Raw genomic sequence first — 26,132 nt, forward strand, 5'->3', positions numbered from 1 at the left:
TCACTACTGGAACTGGAGCCGGAGCAGCTGCTCTGGGAAAGTGCAATTGTAAAGGGGGTGCCACATGTTGTTCTCCCTATCCATTTCTCCATGACAAATGTCAAGCATACAGCCCACTCTGCTAGCACTTGGAGCACACTTTGGGAATCAGAATACAATTTAAAGCAGCAATGGCATGTGCAACTCAAATCCAAGTTCATCGACGGCACGTTCATCCTGAAGAATGATCCTCTGGTTCTGTCCAAATCAACGACGATCAGCCATGTCGTCCTTCTCAAATCAAATCAACGACGATCAGCCATGTCGTCCTTCTCAAATCAAATCAACGACGATCAGCCATGTCGTCCTTCAAATCAAATCAAATCAACGACGATTAGCCATGTCGTCCTTCTCAAATCAAATCAACGACGATCAGCCATGTCGTCCTTCTCAAATCAAATCAACGACGATCAGCCATGTCGTCCTTCAAATCAAATCAAATCAACGACGATCAGCCATGTCGTCCTTCAAATCAAATCAAATCAACGACGATCAGCCATGTCGTCCTTCTCAAATCAAATCAACGACGATTAGCCATGTCGTCCTTCTCAAATCAAATCAACGACGATCAGCCATGTCGTCCTTCAAATCAAATCAAATCAACGACGATCAGCCATGTCGTCCTTCAAATCAAATCAAATCAACGACGATCAGCCATGTCGTCCTTCTCAAATCAAATCAACGACGATCAGCCATGTCGTCCTTCAAATCAAATCAAATCAACGACGATTAGCCATGTCGTCCTTCTCAAATCAAATCAACGACGATCAGCCATGTCGTCCTCCTCAAATCAAATCAACGACGATCAACCATGTCGTCCCTTCTCAAATCAAATCAACGACGATCAGCCATGTCGTCCTTCTCAAATCAAATCAACGACGATCAGCCATGTCGTCCTTCTCAAATCAAATCAACGACGATCAGCCATGTCGTCCTTCAAATCAAATCAAATCAACGACGATTAGCCATGTCGTCCTTCTCAAATCAAATCAACGACGATCAGCCATGTCGTCCTTCTCAAATCAAATCAACGACGATCAGCCATGTCGTCCTTCTCAAATCAAATCAACGACGATCAGCCATGTCGTCCTTCAAATCAAATCAAATCAACGACGATCAGCCATGTCGTCCTTCAAATCAAATCAAATCAACGACGATCAGCCATGTCGTCCTTCTCAAATCAAATCAACGACGATTAGCCATGTCGTCCTTCTCAAATCAAATCAATGACGATCAGCCATGTCGTCCTTCAAATCAAATCAAATCAACGACGATCAGCCATGTCGTCCTTCAAATCAAATCAAATCAACGACGATCAGCCATGTCGTCCTTCAAATCAAATCAAATCAACGACGATCAGCCATGTCGTCCTTCTCAAATCAAATCAACGACGATCAGCCATGTCGTCCTCCTCAAATCAAATCAACGACGATCAGCCATGTCGTCCCTTCTCATATCAAATCAACGACGATCAGCCATGTCGTCCTACTCAAATCAAATCAACGACGATCAGCCATGTCGTCCTTCTCAATCAGATCAATGACGATCATAATGTAGTCCCACGGTCTATCCGTCTGCAACTAATTGTTCCCCACGAGAGTCCACCTCAGCTTGCCCCGAATGAATACCTCTCCTTCAATCTAGCTTCAAACACTTCTTCCAGCAGCCTTATTGCTCTGTCTCGGATGGTCTTTGATAAGGAGATTGGCTCTGATTCCCAACAGATGGAATTTAACCTACCTGACACGACCTACCCGTGTTTGTTGGAAATTATGTGTGCCAAGGATAGCTTGATCCCCTCAACGACGGTTCGCCCGTCCAATTTCAAATCAACGATGATCCACTCGTCCAAATTCAGATCAACGACGATCTATCCGTCCAATCTCAAATCAACGACGATCCACTCGTCCAAATTCAAATCAACGACGATCCACTCGTCCAAATTCAGATCAACGACGATCTATCCGTCCAATCTCAAATCAACGACGATCCACTCGTCCAAATTCAAATCAACGACGATCCACTCGTCCAAATTCAGATCAACGACGATCCACCCGTCCAATTTCAAATCAACGACGATCTATCCGTCTAATTTCAAATCAACGATGGTTCAACGAGTCGTCCTTCAGTGATGACCCACCGTCTCAAATCAACGATGGTTCAACGAGTCGTCCTTCAGTGATGACCCACCGTCTCAAATCAATGATGGTTCAACGAGTCGTCCTTCGGCGATGACCCACCGTCTCAAATCAACGATGGTTCAACGAGTCGTCCTCAACGATGACCCACCGTCTCAAATCAACGATGGTTTAACAAGTCGTCCTTCAGTGATGACCCACCGTCTCAAATCAACGATGGTTTAACAAGTCGTCCTTCAGTGATGACCCACCGTCTCAAATCAACGATGGTTCAACGAGTCGTCCTTCAGTGATGACCCACCGTCTCAAATCAACGATGGTTTAACGAGTCGTCCTTCAGTGATGACCCACCGTCTCAAATCAACGATGGTTCAACGAGTCGTCCTCACCGATGACCCACCGTCTCAAATCAACGATGGTTCAACGAGTCGTCCTTCAGTGATGACCCACCGTCTCAAATCAACGATGGTTCAATGAATCGTCCTTCAGTGATGACCCACCGTCTCAAATCAACGATGGTTTAACGAGTCGTCCTTCAGTGATGACCCACCGTCTCAAATCAACGATGGTTCAACGAGTCGTCCTCACCGATGACCCACCGTCTCAAATCAACGATGGTTCAACGAGTCGTCCTTCAGTGATGACCCACCGTCTCAAATCAACGATAGTTCCCGAGTCATCCTCAACGATGATCCATCATCCATGTTCAACGATGATCCATCATCCATGTTCAACGATGGTCCATCCATTCTGTATGACTACCTCTATTTCGGACCAGCTTAGAGCACATTTTCCAGCAGTCCTATTGCTCTGTCTCGGATGGTCCTTGATAAGGAGATTGGCTCTGATTCCCAACAGATGGAATTTAACCTCCCTGACGCGACCTACCCGTGATTGTTGGAGTTCTTTGTGTGCCGGATAAGGTTTGGTCCCCAACAACGTTCATCATTCCGCGATTAAACCATTTCCCCAAGCAGAGTCAAATCAACGACGGTCTGCCCGTCCAACTCTCAACTCAACGACGGTTCGCCCGTCCACTTTCAAATCAAACGAGCGACGGTTTGCCCGTCCAACTTCAAATCAACGACGGTCCACCCGTCCAAATTCAATTCAACGACGATCTATCCGTCCAAATTCAATTCAACGACGATCTATTCGTCCAATTTCAAATCAACGACGATCCATTCGTCCAATCTCAAATCAACGACGATCCATTCGTCCAATCTCAAAAGCAAACAGGTTCTTCAAATTCCATGCATTCTGGATAGCCTCGAAGAGGGTGTCTAGAAAACCTTTGACGTTACTTGTCTCCAGTCAATGGTGCTTCAAGTGCCGTCAAAGGGGGGCTTCTGTAGACACCCCATTCTGGACTGTCCGGATAATGTCATTTGTCGATCTTTTATTTCCCCAATGATGATTATAGTCGAAAACAGTTTAAGGACAAAGGTGTGGTTGAGCTTTGAGCATCCCGAACCTCTCTCAAAAACCTTTCAAACCCTTCAAACCAGAGCCAAACAGCCCCAGCAGAACCCAATTGGCATACGCCAGTGTCCAGGAGGCGTACGCCAGTCGCCTGCCACGTGTCAGTCATCGACCAGTGGCCCATCTTTTACTGGCGCACGCCAGTTCATAGTGGCGCACGCCAGTCAAACCCAGTCAAATCAACTTTATTCAGCAACTTGGGCGGGACTTTTGTGCCACCCTGACGTCGGCTACAGTTCCCCTGATGATTACATTCGGCAGGGATGTTCCCCCACTCTCCTACATTTACCCTATCACCCTTTCTTCTCTCTCAAGCTTTCCCTCCAAAAACCAACCAATCCAACCAGCCATTACTTGGCTGGTTACACCCCTCTCTCCTCTATATATACTCCCCCCTCACACTCTTGCAAAGGGTTACCAAGTTCACAAAGGGTTGGCCTCATTAAGAAGTAGAAGCTCTCTCCTTCCTCCTTTCTTGCTCTCTATCCCTTTTTCTTCCATTGAAAGAGAAAAGAAAACAGCCCACTTCCACACACCCTGCTGACATCCAGCCACCATCTAAGCTTCCATCTCCAAGCTTTAAAGTTCAATACCACCTTCAATCCTCAAACAAAAAGGTATACCACCTTTGTGTCCCTTTCTGTTTTTGGCCCCTAAGGGGAACCAGTGAGGCCCAGGCTAGTAAGTAATACTAGTCCTGGCCTCAAACTGGCAAAATACGACAAACGTATGAGGTGATACATGGCGCACGCCAGTAACCATATGCCGTACGCCAGTCATGGTAGAACGAGCACTACTGGCGTGGGGATCATGGATCGTCATTCCTCTTATTTTATCTTTCTGTCAGTCACCCTTGCATGCTAAATAACCAGTTTACCGCTTTCTGTATATTTAGAACTGTTTAGATGCAGTAGTTAATACTCGCTTCTTATCCGCTCAAAAGGCCCCTGGGATCCTTCTGGTCATGCTCCAGAGCCCAGATGATGCAAAAGCCAAGCACTGGATTAGGGTGTAACGTGCGTACGACAGTCCATGACTGGCGTACGGCAGTTAAAGCTAGGATCCAGTGGCTGGCCCTTTGCATCTTAGTTCAATCCTGGCCTCCTTTCTGTCCCCACATTGTTTAGGGGGTTTCCTGTCTATTTTCATGGCTTCAAGCCATCTCATCTGTCTGTAAATGTATATATCCTGCTTATTTAACTGCATGGTTTGTCCTGGGTGTGCGCTGGTCCCTTTCCAGAGCCCAGAGGATTGCAAATAGGGACTGTGAAGCTTAACAAGTGGAGTACGCCAGTTATGAGGTGGCGTGCGCATGTACAATCAGCATGCAGTGGCTCGGCCAGTGCATGCTGACGGAACCTGCTTACGTTCCTTCAGGGCAGCGTACTTCAGTTTATTCAAGCTACTCAGTACTTGTTCTCAATCTATGTTTAGCATTGCAATCAAAATCATCCATAAACATTTTGTCGCCTAATTGCAACTTGTTAAAGTTTTAACCCCCCATTAACTGTTCCCCCGCCCTAACTGGCTAAAAAATGATCAAATGAGAGAAAAATGCAAATGTTTTATAAAACGCCCGAGTAGAGACCGATCTCCGGATTGGGCGAGAGGGGTGCCATAAAACCCTTCCCCTCTCGTAACATGGCTCCCGAACCTCAGATATCGAAGGTGACGACGGACCGGTCTACGCCTTTTCAAAATCAAACAAGCGTGGCAAACGTTTTTCGAGTTCGGTTCCTTGGGTGCTCCTACCGCTAAAACCCGAGTGGCGACTCCGAATCGAGGCGTTTCGCCGCGCTCTTCCAACAAAAAGGGCCGCGCCCAATTTTACGAATAAAATTTCCGGGGGCGCGTGCCCACAACTGCAGTTTGCTCGGGATGCTCAGTGCTTGTTCTCAATCTATACTTAGCATCGCAATCAAATCATTCATAATCATTTTGTCACATAAACTGCAATTTGTTACCGCTTTCGACCCCATTAACTGTTCCCCCGCCCTAACTGGCTAAAGAATGATCAAATGAGAGAAAAATGCAAGCGCTTTTACAAAATGCCCGAGTAGAGACCGATCTCCGGATTGGGCGAGAGGGGTGCCATAAAACCCTTCCCCTCTCGTAACCTGGCTCCCGAACCTCAGATATCGAAGGTGACGACGGACCGGTCTATGCCTTTTTCAAATTCAAACAAACGTGGCAAAAACGTTTTCGAGTTCGGTTCCTTGGGTGTTCCTACCGCTAAAACCCGAGTGGCGACTCCGAATCGAGGCGTTTCGCCGCGCATTTTCAAAGGAGGGCCGCGCCCAGTCTTCAAAAAGGGAACCCAAAAGATCGAGCGATTTTCGGGGCGCGTGCCCACACCTACGTTGTTATTGAGACAAAAATTTGGTTGAAAGTCATTGGGACGAAGCTCTCGTTCACTTTTGTCTTCCCGTTTGGTTCAGTTTTGAATCGTCGTGGTCAGAGAGAGATGAAAGGCGGGCTTGTTGTTCCAAAGGAGAAAAAAAAAAAAAAAGTATGTGAAAGTGGTCCAAGTTTGTTACTCAGCTCCTACCTAAATTCTTTTGTATACGACACATTATGGGGCCAAAAGGTTTAAAAGTCTTGTATGTTAGAAATATCTTAGGTAATTTTAGTTTTTTTTCTAATTGGGGGTGGCCGTGGCTCTCGGTGGACAACCTTTGGTTACGTTTTTGACCTTGAGCCCTGATCAAACCTGTTCATTTTCTAGATCTCCCGGTTCATAGAAATACTTCTATGTTTCTGGAAAAAGTTAGCCACGTCTGAGTGAGTCTAAGTGAATTTTTCGGCCTAACTTTTCAGGGATTGTTTAGCATGGTCTTTTTTGTTGTTTTCTCTCAATCTTTGCAAGATTCGAGTTAAATTTTTACGCCGTACTTTTCATCTCGATAAGAGGAATTAAAAAAATTGTAAAAACATAGACCAAAGTTGAAAAAAAAAATTATATTTTTTTTTACCAAAAACCCATTTCGTAAAAGCCAAAATAGGCTATACAGTGAATTTATCCTAGCATAGAGAAAGGAACCTACAGCAAATCAGCACCGAAAGAAAAAAACAGTAGAACAGGTGACAAAAAGGCAGCGACAAACAATCGCAAAACTAGTGACTAGACCTAAACACAACTCACCGCCACAAATAGGGCTGCACAAAAAATCTAGTGAACCGTGAAACCGGTCAGGACCAAAACAATCCGTATCTTTTGGATTTTGTCGATGGATTGATGGTCCAGACACGGATTCGAAAATTAAAAAACCGTGAAATACGGATTATTAGGATTGGATTTTCATTTGAAAACCATGGAAAAGCCATATACTCTTTTGAGTCGTTTCTTTCCTTTCAATACGTGTTTTTTTTTTTTAAGTACTTTGCTGGAAGTGGAATTCTTACTTGGGTAATTGATGACCTGATGTAATGGGTTTTAGAACTTGAAATGCATCTTTTTACATTTTTGAAGTATAGAATCATGTATTTATAAGTGATGAAGTACTTGGTTGATGCAATCTATGGACAAAACCGGGACTGAACTGTGAGACTTTTGGTCAGGACACAGATTTTATTTCCAAGAAATCGTGACTCGCGGATTAGAATTGGATTCATAGGAATCCGATCCAATCCGGACCATGCGCAACCTTAGCCACAAAGGATCGGGACACGAAGGGCCAGCAATCTATCCACTAGCCGCCCCAGCCTGGAGCAGGAACCTTGACAGAGACTAACAATACAAACCGATGGAAATAGGGGTAATAAACAAACAAGACAGAAAAACAAGACCACCATGGATGGACTCCACAAAGCACACTGGCCACCTTCAGTCGAGAGGAACCACCAGACACCGATGATGGAGGCACCGACTGGATCTCGAGCCAAAGTAATGGAGAAATTTCTCCGGCAAGCCTACATTGGCATAACAGGCTCCGGGCACAGAGATCGAAGTAGGAATTCGAGGCTAGATCTCCGATCAACCGGCCACACGGCGCCGATGACCGTGAAATCCCTGTAGATCACCCCCACAGCTGACGATGAAACATGGCCTAGGGCCACGCCCTGGAGCCTTATTTTGTCACCACCAACACCCCGCTCAAACTGTCGCAACACCACCAAGTAGCAGCTTCAAGCGTCGGACACCAACTACATCCAGCCACCACACAGCGCCACTCTAGAAAAACGAGAAACAACAGCAAACCGCACACAAACCTTATTTACCAACCATCACCACCCACCAGATCTGGGGAGACAAGACCGGTACAAAGCCGGATTGGGGAAACTAGCTAGAGGAGTCTGGTAAAACACCGAAAAAAGCAAAACGAACAAAAAGAAAAACACCCAGAACCCAAACTCACGAACCACCCCACAACCGCCCCCTGCCGACCATTGCTACCAAATCAGGGGACCAAGGAGGAGTCAGAAGAATGAGAACACAAGCCTCCGGCCAGGGATTCATCTACCGGAGCACAACGCGAGACCCAACCCAAACGGAGAGGGTCTGAACCAGGAAAACGGAGAGGAGAGGAAAGGCGTGGAGAGGGAGAGGAGTGAATGGGGGGAAAGTCGGGAAAGGAGGAGGCGGCGGCCCCCTCCCCCCCGCCAAAGCAGATTGAGGTTTTGGTTTCTCTGGATAAGGTAGAGAGAGAGAAAAAAAAAATTATATGAAACGACGACAAGGAACCCATTTTGTCGTCTTACATGAATTTTTTTAATAATGAATCAAATTTCTAGGGCATTACACTAAAAATTTCCTTTATGGCTCTATTGTTATTGTTGATGTTGCGATTGCATGGGAGTATTATTGTTTTGGGTCTGCTATTCTTTGGTATTAGCAGGCAGATCCGGCCTTGGGCTAAATTCGAAGAGGCGGCCGCTTCAGACCCAAATTTTGTCTAATTTGTTTGGGGATGCTGCTGCACAATTTTCTGCTGGTATTGGTTTGCCTAGTGCATAATTTAGGTGGAGGCTGTTTGCTTTTGTTGCATAATTGTATTTTACTGACGTGATTTTCAAAATTATCCTAATCATAACCAAAATTTGCATCCAATTTTATTATAAGATGAATTAACTTTAAGGCGAAATAGTAAAATCACTCAAATTCAATCACCCAGTGCACCCACCCCACACCCAAAAAAATTTACCCCCCCACCCAAATATTTTCACTTGCACATGCACACCCTAGAGTGTGTGCCCCCAACCGCTAGTTTGTGTTTTAGTTTGTTTCCCCACAAGGTCTTTTGCCGTTGTGTTTAGGGTCCGCTTAATTATTATATAATATATATATATATATATATATATATATTAAAAGATTAATAAATTTACCTTTTGCAAATAAAAGGAATGTCATCTGACGTCATACTCAGTGGTGATTAGTGAGCCCCATATATGTGTAGGTCTCACACTATATGCGATTGGAGTTATAAATTACCGTTGCATTGAAATTTTTCTCTCAACTATTTCAAGGCAATAGATAGAGAAAAACGTCGGTCCGAATTATTATTTTATTTTTGAGCAATACAAACATTATAGCATATCATAAATATATGAGATAAACAGAACTACATCTACCAATACATGACAATCAAAAGAAAACCAGCGCAAATTAATCGTCTTCCGGACTCTGATACAAGTATTGGTGGTGGGTGTAACAATCCATAATTTTTATCATTAATAATATCATTTAAAAAGTATTATTTATAATAATAAAATTCTTTTCCTTAATAGATATATACAAATATAATTATCTTATCTTATTTTTATTTTTTTTTCAATTTGCCTTCCGTCTCTCCCTCTTCTACTCAGTCTCTACTTTCTGCCTGATCATATATTCGTCCTTATCTCGTCCATCTCAAAGCCCAAGAAATAGAATTTTCATTAATACAATTTTATCACCCTCTTTAAAATTCTCTTATAAATATCCCATCACTTCAACCCTAGGGCACACCACGATACTCCCCACACCCTACCAGTCTAAAAGAGAGAGAAAAATCGGAGAAAACCAAGCTCCAATCCATGGAGTTTTAGAGAGAGAAAGTGAGAGAGAGAAAAGTGGATTTTGTACCAAGACCCAACCGAAATCCAATTCGATCTTTCCAAACACCTTCTACGACCCCTAATATCGCCAAACACCCCTCAATTCGATCCCAAGGTCTCTCGATCAAAGAACCCGAAGTCTTCTTCCCCAAAATTCAAGATTCGTTTTTAAATCAATTCGATCCAATTCAAGGTATTATAATCCATTCCAACCTCTTCTCTAAGTATATTAAGTGTTTATATATGTCGATCACAAACACATTTGTTAATTCTCAAAAGCGATTTCTCACGGAGCGCTCCGCATAGTTCGCTAAGCGAGAAACTCTAGGTTGAGATTCGAGTTTGCTTCTTGGAAAATTTCTACCTCGTTTAATTCCTGTAAGCGTAGGGCTTCTTGATTCCTTCTTTTCTTTCTTTATCTTCAAGTGTTAGTCGTGTGCGATTCCTTTTCATCTTGAGTATGGAAGAGGAATTATTACAAAAGTTTTCTTCCTTCGTTTTGACGAACGAGGAAGAGGAGGCGGTTATATTAGATGCAGAAGACTTCAACATCAGCCATCAGGAATGTGCTAGGAGTGCTATGGGGAAGATTTTAACACAGAAAGGTATCAACTTGGGTGGTCTGAAAGCTTCCATGGATCTTGCATGGGGGTATCCCAAAGGGTTGAAAGTGATGGAGATTGGCGGTGGGATTTACCAATTTGTTTTTGGGAATGAGATGGATCTGCTCAGGGTTATTGCCGGTGGGCCTTGGCTATTCAATAACCAACTCATCGTGCTCCAACGATGGGAGACGGGCATCAAACCGAACCAGATTAATTTTTCTTTTAGTCCTTTCTGGATTCAACTTCGGGCTCTCCCTTTGGAGTTCATGTCGGTTGAAGTGGGAAGGAAAATGATGGTCGGGTTTGGTGAAGTGCAGGATGTAGTGATGGCCCAACTCAGCGGAAACTAGGGAAGATGTATTCGGGTCAAGGTGGAGTTGGATATTACAAAACCTATCCCAAGAGGGAAGCATGTGAGCAGTATTGCAGATTGGAATCCCATCTGGGTTTCATTTAGATATGAGAAATTTCCACATCTTTGTCACTACTGTGGTTTAGTAGGGCATGATGATAAGGCATGCATCTTAAAGTATAATGAAGCCAAGGCGGGGATCATGAAGGTGAATCAATATGGAGTGTGGCTTCGAGCCTCACCTGTGAAGGCGCCGTTCAAGAAGAAGTTTGAAGGTCGATCGGAGGGCTCACCGGCAGAATCGTCGGCAACGGCAAGAGCGAGTCATGCGGGGACCGAGGATTACGCAAGAGATTTGCATAATCCCACCAATTCAGGGGTTTTAAAATTTAGACTAAGGCGTGTTCTATGGGATTCAAATAATGTGGACGTGGATAATAGGGGTGAGAGTGTGATCCCTAATTTGGTGAGCCCTTTAAAAATTGGCCCACCGATTATGGGCCAAATGTCTGGCCCAAGAAATGCATCAGTGCTTAAAATTTCTGAGATCCAAATAGAAGAGAAGGAAAAGGCCCAATGTGAAGGGTCAATTGAAAGCCCAAAGGATATAATGGAGGAGGATTGTTCTAATCCAACGGGAGTGGAGATACAGAAGCAACTGAGCGAGGAAAAGCTAATCCTTGGTCGGGTAGGGAACAAGGCTAAGGTATCTAACACAGTAAAGGAAATCACGGAGGAAGGTGAGATAGTGGAGGGTACCAAGCAGCGGTCAAGTGGTCGAGGATATAAGAAGCAACAGAGTAATCCAGTGGTTCGAGGTGGGGGGGGGGGGGGGCAGAGGAAAGGGTAAAGCAAATGTAGAATAGACCAAACGAAAATTTGAAGCGGCTCTTGTGGAGGTGGAAATTGCTGAGGAAAGGAGTCCAATTCAGTCTAAGAAACAGAAAGTGGGGGAAGAATATGGGGTGCAGGTTTTTCCGAAAATGGTGGAGGTGGCCAGCCAAAAATGGGCCCAAGAGAACAGATGAAGCTTATGGCTTGGAATAGTCAGGGATTGGGGAGGGCCTTGACTGCGAATCAATTGAAGGAGCTTTGTCGACTTCACTCTCCCCAGTTGATTTTTCTCTCCGAAACGAAAAATCAGCTCTGTAGAGTCAATTTTATTCGGTCTTTTATAGGTATGGATAATGTTCTAGTTGTGGATCCATCTGGCATAGCTGGTGGCTTGGCTATACTGTGGAAATGGGGCATGAATGTTAGTCTTGTTCGTAGAAGTAGTTTCTTTATTGAAGTTTTAATAAAGGATGATGAGTCTAATCATGAATGGCATTTGATCAACCTATACGCAAGTTCTATTGATAGAGTACGTAAATCCCAGTGGGAAGATCTTCTGAAGTATCGACAGCAGAGTATTGGAGATTGGGTGTTATGGGGAGATTTCAATGACATCTTGTGGACAGATGAGAAGAAAGGGGGAAGGAGACGTGAAGTTTGGTCCCTAAGGGTGTTCAGAGATTTTGTTAATAGTCTTGGGGCAGTGGATTTAGGATTTCATGGGTACCCATTTACTTGGTCTAATAGACGAGGTGGTGATGGGCAGGTTAAAGAACGGTTGGATAGTGTTTTCGTCGCACCAGGATGGAGGTTGAAATATGATAGGGCAAGGGTGCAGCATTTGTTTGCGGTTGGGTCTGACCATGCGGTGTTATTATTGGATACGAATCCCCCCAAATTTATAGGTAATCGGCAATTCCGGTTTGACAGTAGATGGGCCAATGATCCGACTAGTTATGATACAGTTTGCAAGGGCTGGCAAAAGTCTATTCATGGGTCTAAGATGTTTGAAGTATTTCACAAAGTTCGTAATACCCGTAAGGAATTGAGAGTGTGGAGCAAGGTGAAAAATTTTAATGCTAGGAAAAAGATTAATGAGTTACAGGATAAACTTAAAGCAATTGGAGAAGACCGAGATTCAAGTGATAAAGGCCACATCGGTGTTTTAGAGAAGGAATTGGGTGATGCTTGGGTGCAAGAGGAGAGATTTTGGAGGCATAAAGCAAGAAAATCTTGGCTAGCAGAAGGTGATCGCAACACTGCTTTCTTTCATGCTAAAGTTACTCAACGACGGCGAAGGAATACTATCTCCGGAGTACAAGATTCGAATGGGAATTGGTGTGAAGATCAGGATGCAATTGCTGGGGAATTCGTACAGTACTTCCAATCCCTTTTCCAGACTGAGGGGTTGAGCCATGGTACTACGGTGGTGGATTCAATTCAAGCACGGGTAACAGAGCAGATGAACAATTCTCTCACAAGACAATTTAGTGCTATGGAGATTCGTCAAGCCTTATTTGATATGGATCCTAGTAAAGCACCAGGAGCAGATGGCATGGTAGCTGGCTTCTACCAAAAGTATTGGGCGATAGTTGGGGAGGATGTCACCATGGTGGTTCAGTCATTCTTCCAATCGGGTCATATGCTGAAGAGTTTTAATCACTCGCAGATTGTACTTATCCCTAAAGTCAAAACACCAGTCCAGGTATCGCAATTTCGGCCTATTTCGCTGTGTAATGTCTTCTATAAAATCATAGCAAAAGCCTTGTCTAACAGATTACGCCATATTCTGCCTAATTTGATTAGTAAGAATCAGAGTGCTTTTATTCAGAATAGGCAGATTAGTGATAATATTCTAGTTGCCCACGAAGTGGTCCATTTCTTGAAGCAGAAAAAAGGGGGAAATGTTGGATGCATGGCTTTGAAGTTAGATCTAGCCAAGGCTTATGATAGAGTAGAATGGCACTATCTCGAGGCTGTCATGATACGTATGGGGTTTCATTCGAAATGGGTGAAGTGGATTATGAGCTGTGTGACCACGGTTTTGTATTCTGTAACTATAAATGGCCAGCAACATGGTTATGTCAAACCTCAAAGGGGGTTGCGCCAAGGAGATCCCTTATCACCGTATCTATTTCTTCTATGTTCTGAGGGGTTTTCATGTTTACTTAAACAGAGGGAAGGGCAACTGAAAGGAATTCAAATTTGCAAGGGAGGGCCATATGTTTCTCATCTTCTTTTTGCAGATGACTCTCTTGTCTTCTGCAAGGCTACTAAGGAGGAAAGTGGGGCTGTGAAGGAAGTGTTGGATACATATAGGCAGGCTTCGGGTCAATTAATCAATACCTCGAAATCTTCTATTCTTTTTAGTTCCAATACTGCAGCTTATCAACGACAGGAATGTAAAGAGATCTTGGGGTTCTGCAATAGCACGGAGGAAAGGAAATATCTGGGCTTACCCTACATCATTGGAAGGTCTAAGAAAGATGCTCTGATGTATCTTAAAGATAGCACCATGGGAAAAATTAAAAGTTGGAATGGACCTTTCACTAACCATGCGGGTAGAGAGGTATTAGCTAAACATGTCTTGTTAGCTCTACCAATCTATGCTATGGCGTGTGTAAAGATTCCACTCGGTCTTTGCAAGTTGTTAAATTCTGTGATTGCAAAGTTTTTTTGGAGTGGTACTGAAGAGAAAAGAAAAATTCATTGGATGAGTTGGGAGAAAATGACACAAGTGAAGGGCATGGGAGGTCTGGGTTTCAGAGATATTGAGGCTTTTAACCTGGCGATGCTAGCAAAGCAAGGGTGGCGATTGATGACTGGAGATGATTCACTTTTTTTTACGGTGTTCAAGGCAAAATATTTCCCTAAAACATCCTTTTTGGAGGCTAATCCAAAGCAATCCTCTTCATGGGCATGGCAGAGTATTTTAACAAACAAAGAAGTGATTAGTAAGGGATGGAAGTGGAGAATTGGGACAGGTAATAAGGCTAAGATTTGGGAGGAACCATGGCTTGGAGACTCAAATTATCCTAAAATCCTCTCCCCGAAACCTCAAGGTAGCAACTGGAACTATGTTGAAGAGCTTATTAATCACAACCAGATGGCTTAGAAGGAGTCAATCATTAAGGAGGTGTTTAATTCTAGAGATGTGGAGCAGATATTGAGCATTCTTTTGAGTAAGACAGGGCTGGTAGATAAATGCATCTGGAGGGGTACAACAACGGGGTCTTTTACTGTTAAGTCAGCCTACGTTATTGCAAAGGAAATTGTTCAGACAAAACGGACAGCCCGTAGTAGTGGCCAGATCAATGGATTAGAGGCTGACGAGGATATGTGGAAAAGGGTATGGCATATGAAGGCTCCCGCAAAAATTAAAATGTTTATGTGGCGGTGTTTGCATGGTATTATTCCTGTGAATAGTGCTCTGATACAACGACAAATACAAGTGGATCCTATTTGTAATCTATGTGGTTTGGCAGAGGAATCACCCTCCCATATGCTCTTTAATTGTGACAGAGCGTCTAAAGTTTGGGTGTTATCTCCATTTCGCTTGCGCCCGGAGATAACATGCAATGCACAGATTAGAGACATGTGGAAGAGTGTAGGGAATATGCCTAATGGGGAGGTGACGAAGGAAGCTCTGGGTTTACTTGCTACAATTGGCTGGCATGTGTGGATAACGCGTAACAATTGGGCTTTCAAGCAGAACTGGAAATCGGAAACAAAAAATATTCAAGATGCATTGGTGGAATTTGATTATTTTTTGCAGGCCACTAAGAAAAATCAAGCTTCTACTTGTGCCGAGAATTGTGGTAATGCTAAGCTATGGAGACCACCAGTTCATGGAAGGATTAAGATAAATGTTGATGGTGCTTTTGATCCGAGTTCTCGTAACGGGGGAGTGAGAGTGGTTTTGAGGAATGTTTCTGGAGATATTTTGAGTGCTATGGCTGTTCCTATTCTAGGAAGAGCATCAGCCGAAATGGTGGAAGCAGAAGGATTTCGCATTGCACTGGCCAGTCCCATTTGTTCATTTGGATGCTCATACTCTGTTGAAGGGGATGCGCAAAATGTGATCAACATGTTACAGGGGAAGAGACAGATTACAGCAAGCCTGGAAGTCATAATTAGCAATACTTTATCTTTTGGTAGTCGTTTTAATTCTTGCTCCTTTATGTTTGTCCCTCGTAATTGTAATAGGGTGGCTAATGTTTTAGCCAAATGTGCCCTATCTCAGGAGACCCCTATCACTTGGCTTTGGGATTTTTCAAGCTGGGTTAATAGGGAAGCCTCCCTTGATGTTTCTTTGATGCAGTAATAAGAATAATCACCTATTACCAATTGGGAAAAAAAAATGTGTTTATATGCTTAACCATATGCCCCGAACGAACCCATGCATCGAAACCATAACGAGAAAATTAAAAAAATGAAATCTTGACGCGACCTTGCGGCCGCGACCTTTAGGATTTCCAGCCGCAAGAACCAGGCCCTCCAACCTTGCGGGCTGCAAGGTCAACTCGGCCAGACCTTGGGGTAGATACTGTTTTGATTCGAAATCTTTTTGTGACCTCCCGAACACCATTTTTGACACCCGAACTATTTTTCCTAGACTTCTCACACCTCAAAGATGATATCTTGTTAGTTTCAAATTTTATTTATTTAATTATCTATTTATTATTTATTTTACAAAATTTTCAAACGAAAAATCTTTGTGACCTCATAATTCATGTCATTAATGCCCGAATAATTTTTTTTAGACTCTTTATATTCCTAAGATGAAACTTTGTTAATCTCAACATATTTTATTTATTAGATTATTTATTATCTATTTATTTTACTTTCGGCAACTTTCGTTAATATCTTTATTTAAAATAATCTCGCGACCCTCCGAACCCAACTTTTGATATTCAACTGGTTTCATAGGACCTTTAGGACTCTTATTAAGGTCATGTTAATTATACTAATATTTTTACCTAATTAATGTATTTAATTAATTTTTAATCAATCTAATTACTTAGAAATAATTAATGAGAGCCTAGAAAAATATATTTTTTAAAATTCTTTTAAAAAGTTCTTACTTATTATCATCTTGGCCATACGAGATTAAGGGCAACGGCCCATTCATAAAAAGGTACGTGATTGCATTACTTACTAATTGTTTTGTTTATTATTTTATTAATTGAATGTTGCACTACTACTTGATTTGAATACTAGATTGGACCTAGACACATAGGGTGGTATGCGAAATAGAATTCACTTAGACGAGGTAATGGATAAATTGAAAAGTTTTTCTTTTTAGAGATTGCCTGCAGGCGGAATTTTGAAATGTGATGAGATTTATGATGAGATTGAAACTGACGGGAGTCCAGTGACGAATTGATAGATTGGCGGGAGTCCAGTGATGATTGTGAAGTAGTTTGTGAAGTGGTGTACAAGATAAACGAACCATTGTTGTGATTCAGGCATGATAAGCTTTTCCTTTGTTGTAGTTATTGGGGTGCACACTCGGTATATAACTTAGGTGTATCTGCGACAGCAAAGAGAAATGATCTCATGGAACCTAGCATGGCTAGCGGTTGGGAAGGAAAGATCTCGTGGATGAGATCTTAGATCACACGATAAGATAATGGATAGTAATAAATCAATTTATGTGAAAAATCTCTGTTTTACTTATTCGCATCATTATTATCCTGTTACTTGCTATCTGTAAAATAAAAGGGGTAGTTGGGTTAAATTATTCTACTGGATGATTTATCACTCACGGATACGTCTGTATCCTGACAAATCGTTTGCTTCGGCGATCAATTTGCCAGTGGGCGTAGGATTCAATGATGGTGCAGTTCGATACGGAAAGACTATCAAGATTGGAGATCGAATATGCTCGGGATTCGTGTCAAATCTAGAGTCAGCTCTGAAGTTAATGTATTTTAAATCAGTAAATTTTTCTTGAGATTGTAATAGCTGAACCTTTACTTTGGAAAATTATATGTATTTTGCAAAATTTTCTTAAGAAATTATTTTTATATTGTTCCCGAAAAATCGGGGCGTTACAGTGGGACACTGGGAGTGATACAAAAAATGTCTTCGCCCAAAGAATAATTCTCACACAACTCTAACTCAATTTATCAATTCACACACAAATTAATTAAATACGAAAGCAACCTTCTCTCTCTTAACACTCTTTCTTCTTTCTCTTTTTGACTCTCACACTCAAATTCCTAAAAAGCCAATTTGGCTTTTTGTTGTCTTTACTCTTTAGTGAAAAAAAATCGGGTATATTATTTTTTGACATACTTTTGTAGATTATTGGTTCATCTTGATGACGAAAAGTAAAAAATTAAGATCGAAACCCAATTTTTTTTTTTTTTAAAAAACAAGGAAAAGTCCAAAAGGTAGTCTTTTTTGGCATTATTTTTTTGGGGTGGAACTTATAGCCTTATAAAAACTATAAGGAATCCTCAAATGCCAATGGTGGCACTTAGGCCCCGTTCCGGAACGATAAATAAGTACTTATTTTTTAAGAATGTAATTTCAAGCTCAAAAATCATGTGCTTACGCAAATAATTTTTCTATCACTATGGATCTTGTTTGATAGATCTCATTGAGATCTTTAATACGGTGCAAAAAAATTGAAAAATTATTTTTCATTTATATTATTTTTGAGTTTGAAAATGTGAAATAAGTACTTATTTTTTAAAAAGATGTTCTGAAACGGGGCTTTAAAAGCACTATTCATATGTCGTCTTTTTCTCAAAATACCAATACAAAAGTCACAAACACAGTTTTAAATCACGAAATTTAGAACAACACGTGACCGAGACGATAAACTTGACGGGCCAAATTGCACTCCAGAATGAAGATGCCCTAAATCATTTTGTGCTTGGGATAGGTGCCCCTAGCTGAAAAGATTATCCGGAAAAAAAGTAAAGAGAAAAAGAGAAACAAAGAGCAATCACTATGGAAAAAGCAACGCTAGGAACAACATTATACCCCCTAACCGGCCATGCACATATTTTATGCAGAAAAGTACTTTTAGACCTATAGCCCCTCCCTCTCTCTCTCTCTCTCTCTCTCTCTCTCCATATATGTGCATGCAACTCCTCTATCCCAGCTGCTTTTTATGGGTTCTACAACCTGTGTCTGGACTAGTTAACACGTACCTCGACTATTCTCTTTTTTTATCCGTTCAAAGACAAGTCTTCCACGCTGAAATTAGGAGATTCCCAAAGAGATCTCTCTTGTGGCCTAGCCCCAAGAGATTGCCAAATTCCAACTCAAGATGTTTAGGTTACTTCCATCTCCGTCTGTGTCGTATTTTGTAGGACAAACTGTACCAACAGTACGTACATAATCTAGATATTTCTCATACTTAGAGAATACTCATAAGAAAACTAAACTTTACAAAATAAAGGGCTAAGCATAGCAACACAAGTCTCGGTATACAATGGAAGGCATGTTTTAGATGCTTTATGTAACTCCTCGATTAACCTCAAGTTAAACAGTAAATGTTCGTCCTTACATTATACGGAGTATTACACTCAAGGATTTTGTAACTCCCCGATGTGAGATGTTACACTTTAGACCCATTTTTCATTCATAAATCCAATGGTTGTACGACGGTATTGACCAAAATGTAAACCTCAAGCATTTTTCCATACAACATTTTCGCTTGTATACACATCTAAGCTGAATAAAACATACACCCCGAAGTGTCGATTCTATTTACGACTAAATGCGAGGGATATAAATACTATCTTAACAGAATCTTAACAGTATCCGGCCAATCGAAACCTTTTACTCAGTATCCCATGCCCATAGATTTGTCCCGACACAGTTTCTTAAAAGAGACAGATCGCTCATCAACCGACGAAATCATGCAAAAGTTGCCCTCCACTATAATCTCTTCCGAAATGGCGACTCTGATCTTCAAAACCACCCAAAGCGTACGCATTGCTGCTTGAATCAAGACCAAAACGACGAGCGGCATGAATAGGGAAGGGCTCTGATAAGCCAATACCATTATTCTGATGGAGTCCTAGTGTTAAAGAGACACCCCCACTTCCTACTACATTGCTCGTGCCAGCGCCCATGTGTTGATGGTGTGACAAATTTGCGTAAGATAAACTCATTGGATCTCCGTTAATACCCGAAGGCATGTCAAGAAATTCGTTTCTTGTCCTCTTGGTGGATGTCGATGGATTTTCAGCAGCGATAGAGGTGGCCGTAGGCAAATGATGGGTTGGCCTATCAGCATTTTGTTCCTCCATTTGAGAAGCTTTTTTTGATTGGCGTGTTTCAAGCGTATGTATTTCTTCCACCATGGGCTTCCAAAGTCTCACCCTTGCATTGATGAACCAATTAGAAACCTGGATATAAAACATTGTAGATCCTGATCACCCCAATTTATCTCATAAAGACATGCGAGTATTCAAGCAAGGGCAAGGCGAAAATTGGTCCGAAGACTCCAACATAAAGCACCTTAAAGAGTGATATACTCGGATAGAGGGGGAAAAGAGTAGCGCACCTGGTTTCGGGAGAGGCCGGTCTGTTTTGCTAACATTAACTTGTCCGTATCGGTAGGATAACTGAAATCTTGAACAATGGTCATAGTCAAAAAGCATGCGAATTTTGTACCGAACAATTTGTTTTTAATTTGCTAAGTATGGGAGAAACCTGAGTACCAACTTCTTTACAAAACTTATCATTGCAGTATATAGCTATACAATCTTAACTTTTCACAGAATTTTCATTCAAAATGATATGGTGATCACCGAGGTCTATCATTTCAAACCAAAAACCAGGAAACTTGAGTGCATAATTTTCAAAAAGTTCGTAACAAGAGAATGTTTTTCACATATGCCAACAAGTAAGTTGGCACATACCCTCGACCAACCATGTGCAAGCCAAAGCCCAAAAACAAAGATGAAGTTAGCGAGATGCCCACAAATGTGAACCTTTTATAGATCCTTAATAACTATATATGGGTCATCCGGGCAGGTATCAAGAGATGGCAAGATACAAAAATAAAGAGATCTAACCCACGTCTAACCTCAATAAAGTATAAATGAATTGGTTCCTTGCCAAGTTGAATCTTTTTTCTCCTTTGAGGGTGGTGGGTGGCTTACGATTGTCCGAGCCTTAGGTGCCAACTGGGATTACGGCTACAAACAAACTGAGTAGCTTAAGAACAGCTCGATCGAGGCTTGGCTTGTTAAGGCTTGACTTGACTTGACTCATTTAGTAATCGAGCCGAGCTCGAGCTCATTCTTAGGTTTTTGGGTAAATGAACCATGCTCAATACTTTAAAGCTCAGCTCGGCTCGAAAAAGATCGGCTCATATTTACAGGCTCGACTTGTTTATGGAGGCTTGTTTAGGGAGTGTTCGGACAAATAAGCCAAAGTGGCTTATTTTTTGTCCTTATTCAAATTTTTTTCGTATCACTTGGCTTATCCTTATTTTTTGGGGATTATTGCATCTTCATGACGAGAGGAATCTAAAAAGTATAAAATTTTGATCGAAATCCAATATTTTTTAAATAAAGACGAAAAAAGTGGCTTATTGGCTTATTTTTGTTTTTATGTGGGTTTATTTGGCTCATTTTTGACGGAAAAGCCAATGGCTTTTTAAGAAGAACAAAATGAACCAAACCCCTCCTCTCTTTTTTTTCTTTTTTACACTCGTTTAGTAAACGAGCTAAAAGCTCGAACATTACAAAGCTAAGCTCAGATCGGCTCGGCTTGTATGCACCCTTGTTGGGATGTTTGGTCCCAATTGTGATGCTATCATGCTCACTATCCTTTTGATCTCTGTGTGTTCATTCAAAGTTTAATAAAATCCCTCCTTTACTGAGGGAAAAAAAAAAAGTAGGGTAAAAATGAACATAAGAACCGAGAAAGAAGAGGAGAACAACAGCCACTTACGGATGCAGGAAGTGTTCAAACAACCATGACCGGAGCACACTCACGGCACGCTCAGGGAGTCCTCTTTGGGGACGCCAGACAGGTTGATCATGAATTCCCGAGCTGTTAACCGCTCTTTGGCTATAGATGTTGTCAGAGTTTCCAAACCTCTGAGTTTCTTCTTTACGGTAGTTTTGAGCTTTGCTTGTGAATTGCAGCTGGTCAGTGATAGCGTTCTTCAAGCTTCTAAAGTGTTTAGACATTGCTTTTAAAGCCAGATTTGCATATGGAGCTGCATTGCTGAGCCCAGCAACAGACTCAAATGATGCTACAACTGCCTGCATCTGTTGATAGTAATACTTGTACCTCCTGTAAACCTAATGATTATGAAAAAGCAGTTATATTCTTGAAAATGACCGCATAGCATATAACATCCGTGATAAAAGAAGACATAGACAAGTGCAAACCACATTGACATGGACGAACAAGCAGTCCTGTGAAGGTTGATAGTACAGCACTATTGCCTCTTTTTTTTAAACTCTTTCGTGCCCATAGCGCGTGGTGGCATCTTAGCTTCAGGCACAACATAAGTTTGGTAAGATCCTTTTCAAATGGCTATTGTGCTCCAGCATCACTAAGTACTACTGAACAAATCCAACATAACCTCAAAAGCAAAAACATACTACAAATGGAAACCAAGAAATGGAGCAAACCAACCCCATTTTAGCCTTGTAAAGAGCCCCCATGCAAAATAAAATTATTGTTTTGGTTTAATTTGAAGACAATGTGAGCTAAATAAACTCAATGAATACCTAGACTGTTATCGACAATTTGGAGTGAAACATCTATCCAAGTATAATGTCCATGGCTTTCATAACCTAGTAATCAACTCAAAATTACTCATTCTATTAAAGCTAGAAAAAAAAATTTTTTTTTTTGATCGGTGAAAATAAATAATGTTAGAATAGTTAAATTAACACCTTGGAGGAGGAGGAGGAGGAGTTGAACTCATGACCTCCTTTCTTCTAGCACTTAAGTGCACCCCTGATGCCATTGAGCCAAAGGCCTCTTGGCTTCTATATATGAGGGATAGAATGAGGCGGCCTTCAAAGAAACAAACATGAAAGTTCGCAGCCCACAACTACGATGAGGAAAGGTTTATAGCTTTGGTCCAATTTTTTGGCTAACTATAAGAAGGATGGCCCACTCATGAATAGCTAATAGGCACGGGACCTAGCTTTACCATTGACACAAGAACCCGCCGTAAGTGTTGTCTTCGCAGCAATGCCGCCCCAATATATTAAGATGATCCATGGTACATGTTAATAGTTATACATAACACGATATGTTAAAAACAACTGAGAATAACCATTTAGCCGACAAAAGTACAATTTGACGGTCTCCAACCAACCGTAAAACATGGGTAACACAATTTTTTCCACTATATGTAATGTTAAGTGCAATATTTTTTTTAAGAGCATAATGTAAAGTACAATTAAATCCATGGTGTCCAGCGTTTCAGACAACACATCACATGTTGTGAATCTTATGACCTCAAATCTCTTGCCAGTTCCACAATTCCACCCAAAAGTCCTACATAGCTGGGTAAATTATTGCATATCATCCATCCAAGAACTATTTATACACAATGGAGACAACAAAAATAGAGCGAAAAATGGGGAAATTTACTCCAAAATGTATTTTCCAATGTGAATATATGGAACCAGCCGCAAATAACAAGCCACATCTTTGGACATTATTCAAAGGGACTTCGGGTAGAAATATAACAAGACTTGCAAGGTGTACAAAAAGGCAGCAGGAGTTATCTGCTTCACATGGAAAATGCCAAATGGCACAATATTTTATTAGATGAAATGAATTAACGGTTGCCTGAATAGGGCAGCAATTGTAATTAATCCAGGGCAATGGGTACTAAAGCAATTCAACAAGGTAATATTTCCTCTCTCTCAATTCTCTTAAAGACCCGTTTGGTAATCGTTGTTGATTGTCTGAACACAATAAGCTATGATAACCAAACGGGCCCTCAATAATATACAAAGCCCAAATAGTAGATCTAAATTGGCCCCACAATAAAGAGGCCACCCACATTGTCCTTTAGGATTCAAATACCATTATGCCTTCCAAACATAGTTCGTAGCATAAATCTTTTCAGATGGGTTCCTTCAACCATCACTTTATGCACATTTACACCCTTAAGTTAAGTGACAATATTGTTGTCAGACACTTTTATGGTACCAATCTTGGGGCATATATTCCCTCACTGTCCCCTTTTTCCAAAAAAGATGATCTTTGTGATCTCTAACAGGCATCTAGTTCGTGTAGAACACAAGCATATATAGTAATAAGCTACTATAATATTATCACAAAGAGAGTATCTCACAGAGTTGATCAAAGTTGAAATGCTTTTTTGGGCCACTTATTCATGTACCACCCCAAATGACTTGCCTATACTGACAAAGTGACAATGACTAACCCAATACCTCAAAAGAATCATGCATTTCATTAAGTTATATTATAGTTTTAGACACTTCCTTTACACTGAATAGAATGCTAGTAGATTAAGTGGAAGGACGATCCCCGAAATATAATAATCACAATTGTGTACAAGAAAAGAAACAAACACATTATGCACACGATAGTTTTATAAAGAGAAATTCTAAGTACAAAGAAAATGTATCCGAAATTACCTGAAAAGGTGAATTAACGGTACAAATTCACTTTGAAGTGCATCTGTACCGTTGATTTACCTTTTCGGGGTAATTTCAGCTAAATTTTCTTTGTACCCAACACTCCTAAAGTTATTTAACACAGGGTGGTCATAGGAAATTTACGCGCACACACAACTAATGGCTAGAGGACTATTCTACCGTCCGCTGACAGGAGCCTGATTGAACTCAGGGCAAACCCGAAGAGACTGATCTTAAAAGAGTTAGATAACACATGATAGACAAGATGGTGGCCTAGTATTTGGCCTAATACCCAACAATTTGCTCGCTGTCGGGTATTAGGCCACACAATGCAAAGAATGGTATCCCTAGAATTTAGCTATCTAAATTTTATGCAAGTTCCCTTTCCATCCCCCAAAAATTAAGGAAACGAAATTGTTTTGCTACATAAATTAAGAGTGAGAAACAATATAATCACACAAGTTCTAACAAAATAATTGAACCTAAAATCACAAAATTACATTAAACACAAAACCCTTCCAATCTCTAAATCAAAAACGAGGAATAGCGTTAAATATGAGACCCATTCCGTGTCCCAAATTGATGATGGGAGCTGTTCATTTTCTGGAGAAATAATTTGTAAAAGATCGAACTTAAAAAAATCAATAAGATATCGGCAAGTGCTTGATCAATTCATCTGATTCTCTTCTTTTAATCAGAATTCGCAGGCCAAACTTTCAAAACAAAAAAACAGATATTACAGTAAGTAATTAATTAATTAAGCACATCTACCTCATCAAGCATGGAAATAAGCCTCGACTTCTTCCTCATCTGCTCCCCGCCGCCGCCGCTGTCTCCACCGCTACCGGCCTCATCACCACCACCCAAATTCTCCACCGTGGGATCCATCAAACCCGACTCCGGCGTAACGTTTTCCACATACCTCCCCCGACCCACATCACAAACCTCCTCCAACAACAACTGCGCAGGCTTCAAAAACCTCGACCCCTTCAGAACCGACGCGTACCCCGTGAACGGCCCCAGCGGCACCGCGCTCCTTGACAACAGGTCGTTGGGACCCGATCCAACCACGTCGTAGACGGCAGAACCCTCGTACCTCTGCAGATTCAGCTCCAGAGGAAGACTTGCTTCATGGGTTTTGTTCGAGGAGAGAGATAGAGACAAGGGCTCGCTGTTGCTGTTACTGAAGAGACCGATGTTTTGAGGGGCAAATAGAAATGGGTTGTTGTTGTTAGGGTTTTGTGGGTCCATGTTGTAGAGGCTGATGAGATTGAGGTGGGTTTCTTCCTTGATGGGTGAGCAAGGGGCGGCGCAGGATAGCAGGAGGGAGGGGTCGTAGAGGGGGAGTAATCCTGCACACCCTTGTTGGAGGGGGTGGTGGTGGTGGTGGTGGTTGTCTAGTGCTGCGCACTGGACTCGGAGCTTATCTCTTCTGCTTTGTTGGGGGACATGGTAGGGCTCGAAGCCCTCCGCCATAGGTAGCTAGGAGAGCGTAGACTAAACCTTTTTAGAGAGAGAGAAGGAGAGATGGTTAGGTGGCGTTTGTGGTTTAATGAAAGGGGGGAGAGAGAGAGAGAGAGAGAGAGAGGGGGGGCACGGTGAAAGAGATGTGGTGATGATGAGATGCGATGAGATGAGATGAAAATGAAAGGCTATCGCGATCTTCTCTCTCTCCTCTACTGGAGCCTGGAGGGAGCTGCACATATGGCAGAAGAAGTGCGTAGGTTAGCAGAAAGGAGTAAAAGCCAAAGCAATCGGACGTGAAATTGGAGCCTTCACACACGCCCTCCCTTTCTTTTTGATTCGGTGTCCGCACTAACTTACGCGAGATTTCGACGACTATCCTTTTGTTTGCTCAAAGATAGGTTACTAATGTCGAAATTACGGAGTTCACAAAAAATTTCTCGGACTTGAATAGAAGAGTGTCAAATTTTGAACTCAAAATTTTTTGGCTTCTCTTTGTCTCACTTTCCCTATCTTTCGCTCTCTCTCATCTCATGTACTCACTTGCACACACAAACAATTCGCAAAGGTT

General features: G+C 41.8%; 1 protein-coding gene and 1 long non-coding RNA gene across 2 annotated transcripts; one reads left to right on the forward strand and one right to left on the reverse strand.

Moving 5' to 3' along the window:
• Positions 1–18,943: 18,943 nt before the first annotated feature.
• On the reverse strand, positions 18,944–26,094 carry LOC131326456 (BEL1-like homeodomain protein 9). Its single transcript, XM_058359249.1, has 4 exons — positions 24,869–26,094; positions 21,411–21,766; positions 20,014–20,074; positions 18,944–19,855 (listed from the first exon to the last, which is right to left on the reverse strand). Exons 1-4 carry the CDS (start codon positions 25,571–25,573, stop codon positions 19,349–19,351), a joined length of 1,629 nt encoding a protein of 542 aa, XP_058215232.1. The 5' UTR covers positions 25,574–26,094; the 3' UTR covers positions 18,944–19,348.
• LOC131326457 (uncharacterized) lies at positions 20,731–21,466 on the forward strand. The gene is made up of 2 exons (XR_009200003.1): positions 20,731–20,858; positions 21,119–21,466. It is a non-coding gene; the product is annotated as an uncharacterized LOC131326457 (long non-coding RNA).
• Positions 26,095–26,132: the final 38 nt, after the last annotated feature.

The sequence above is a fragment of the Rhododendron vialii genome, chromosome 5a (genome assembly GCF_030253575.1).
Source record: "Rhododendron vialii isolate Sample 1 chromosome 5a, ASM3025357v1".
NCBI classification, from domain to species: domain Eukaryota; kingdom Viridiplantae; phylum Streptophyta; class Magnoliopsida; order Ericales; family Ericaceae; genus Rhododendron; species Rhododendron vialii.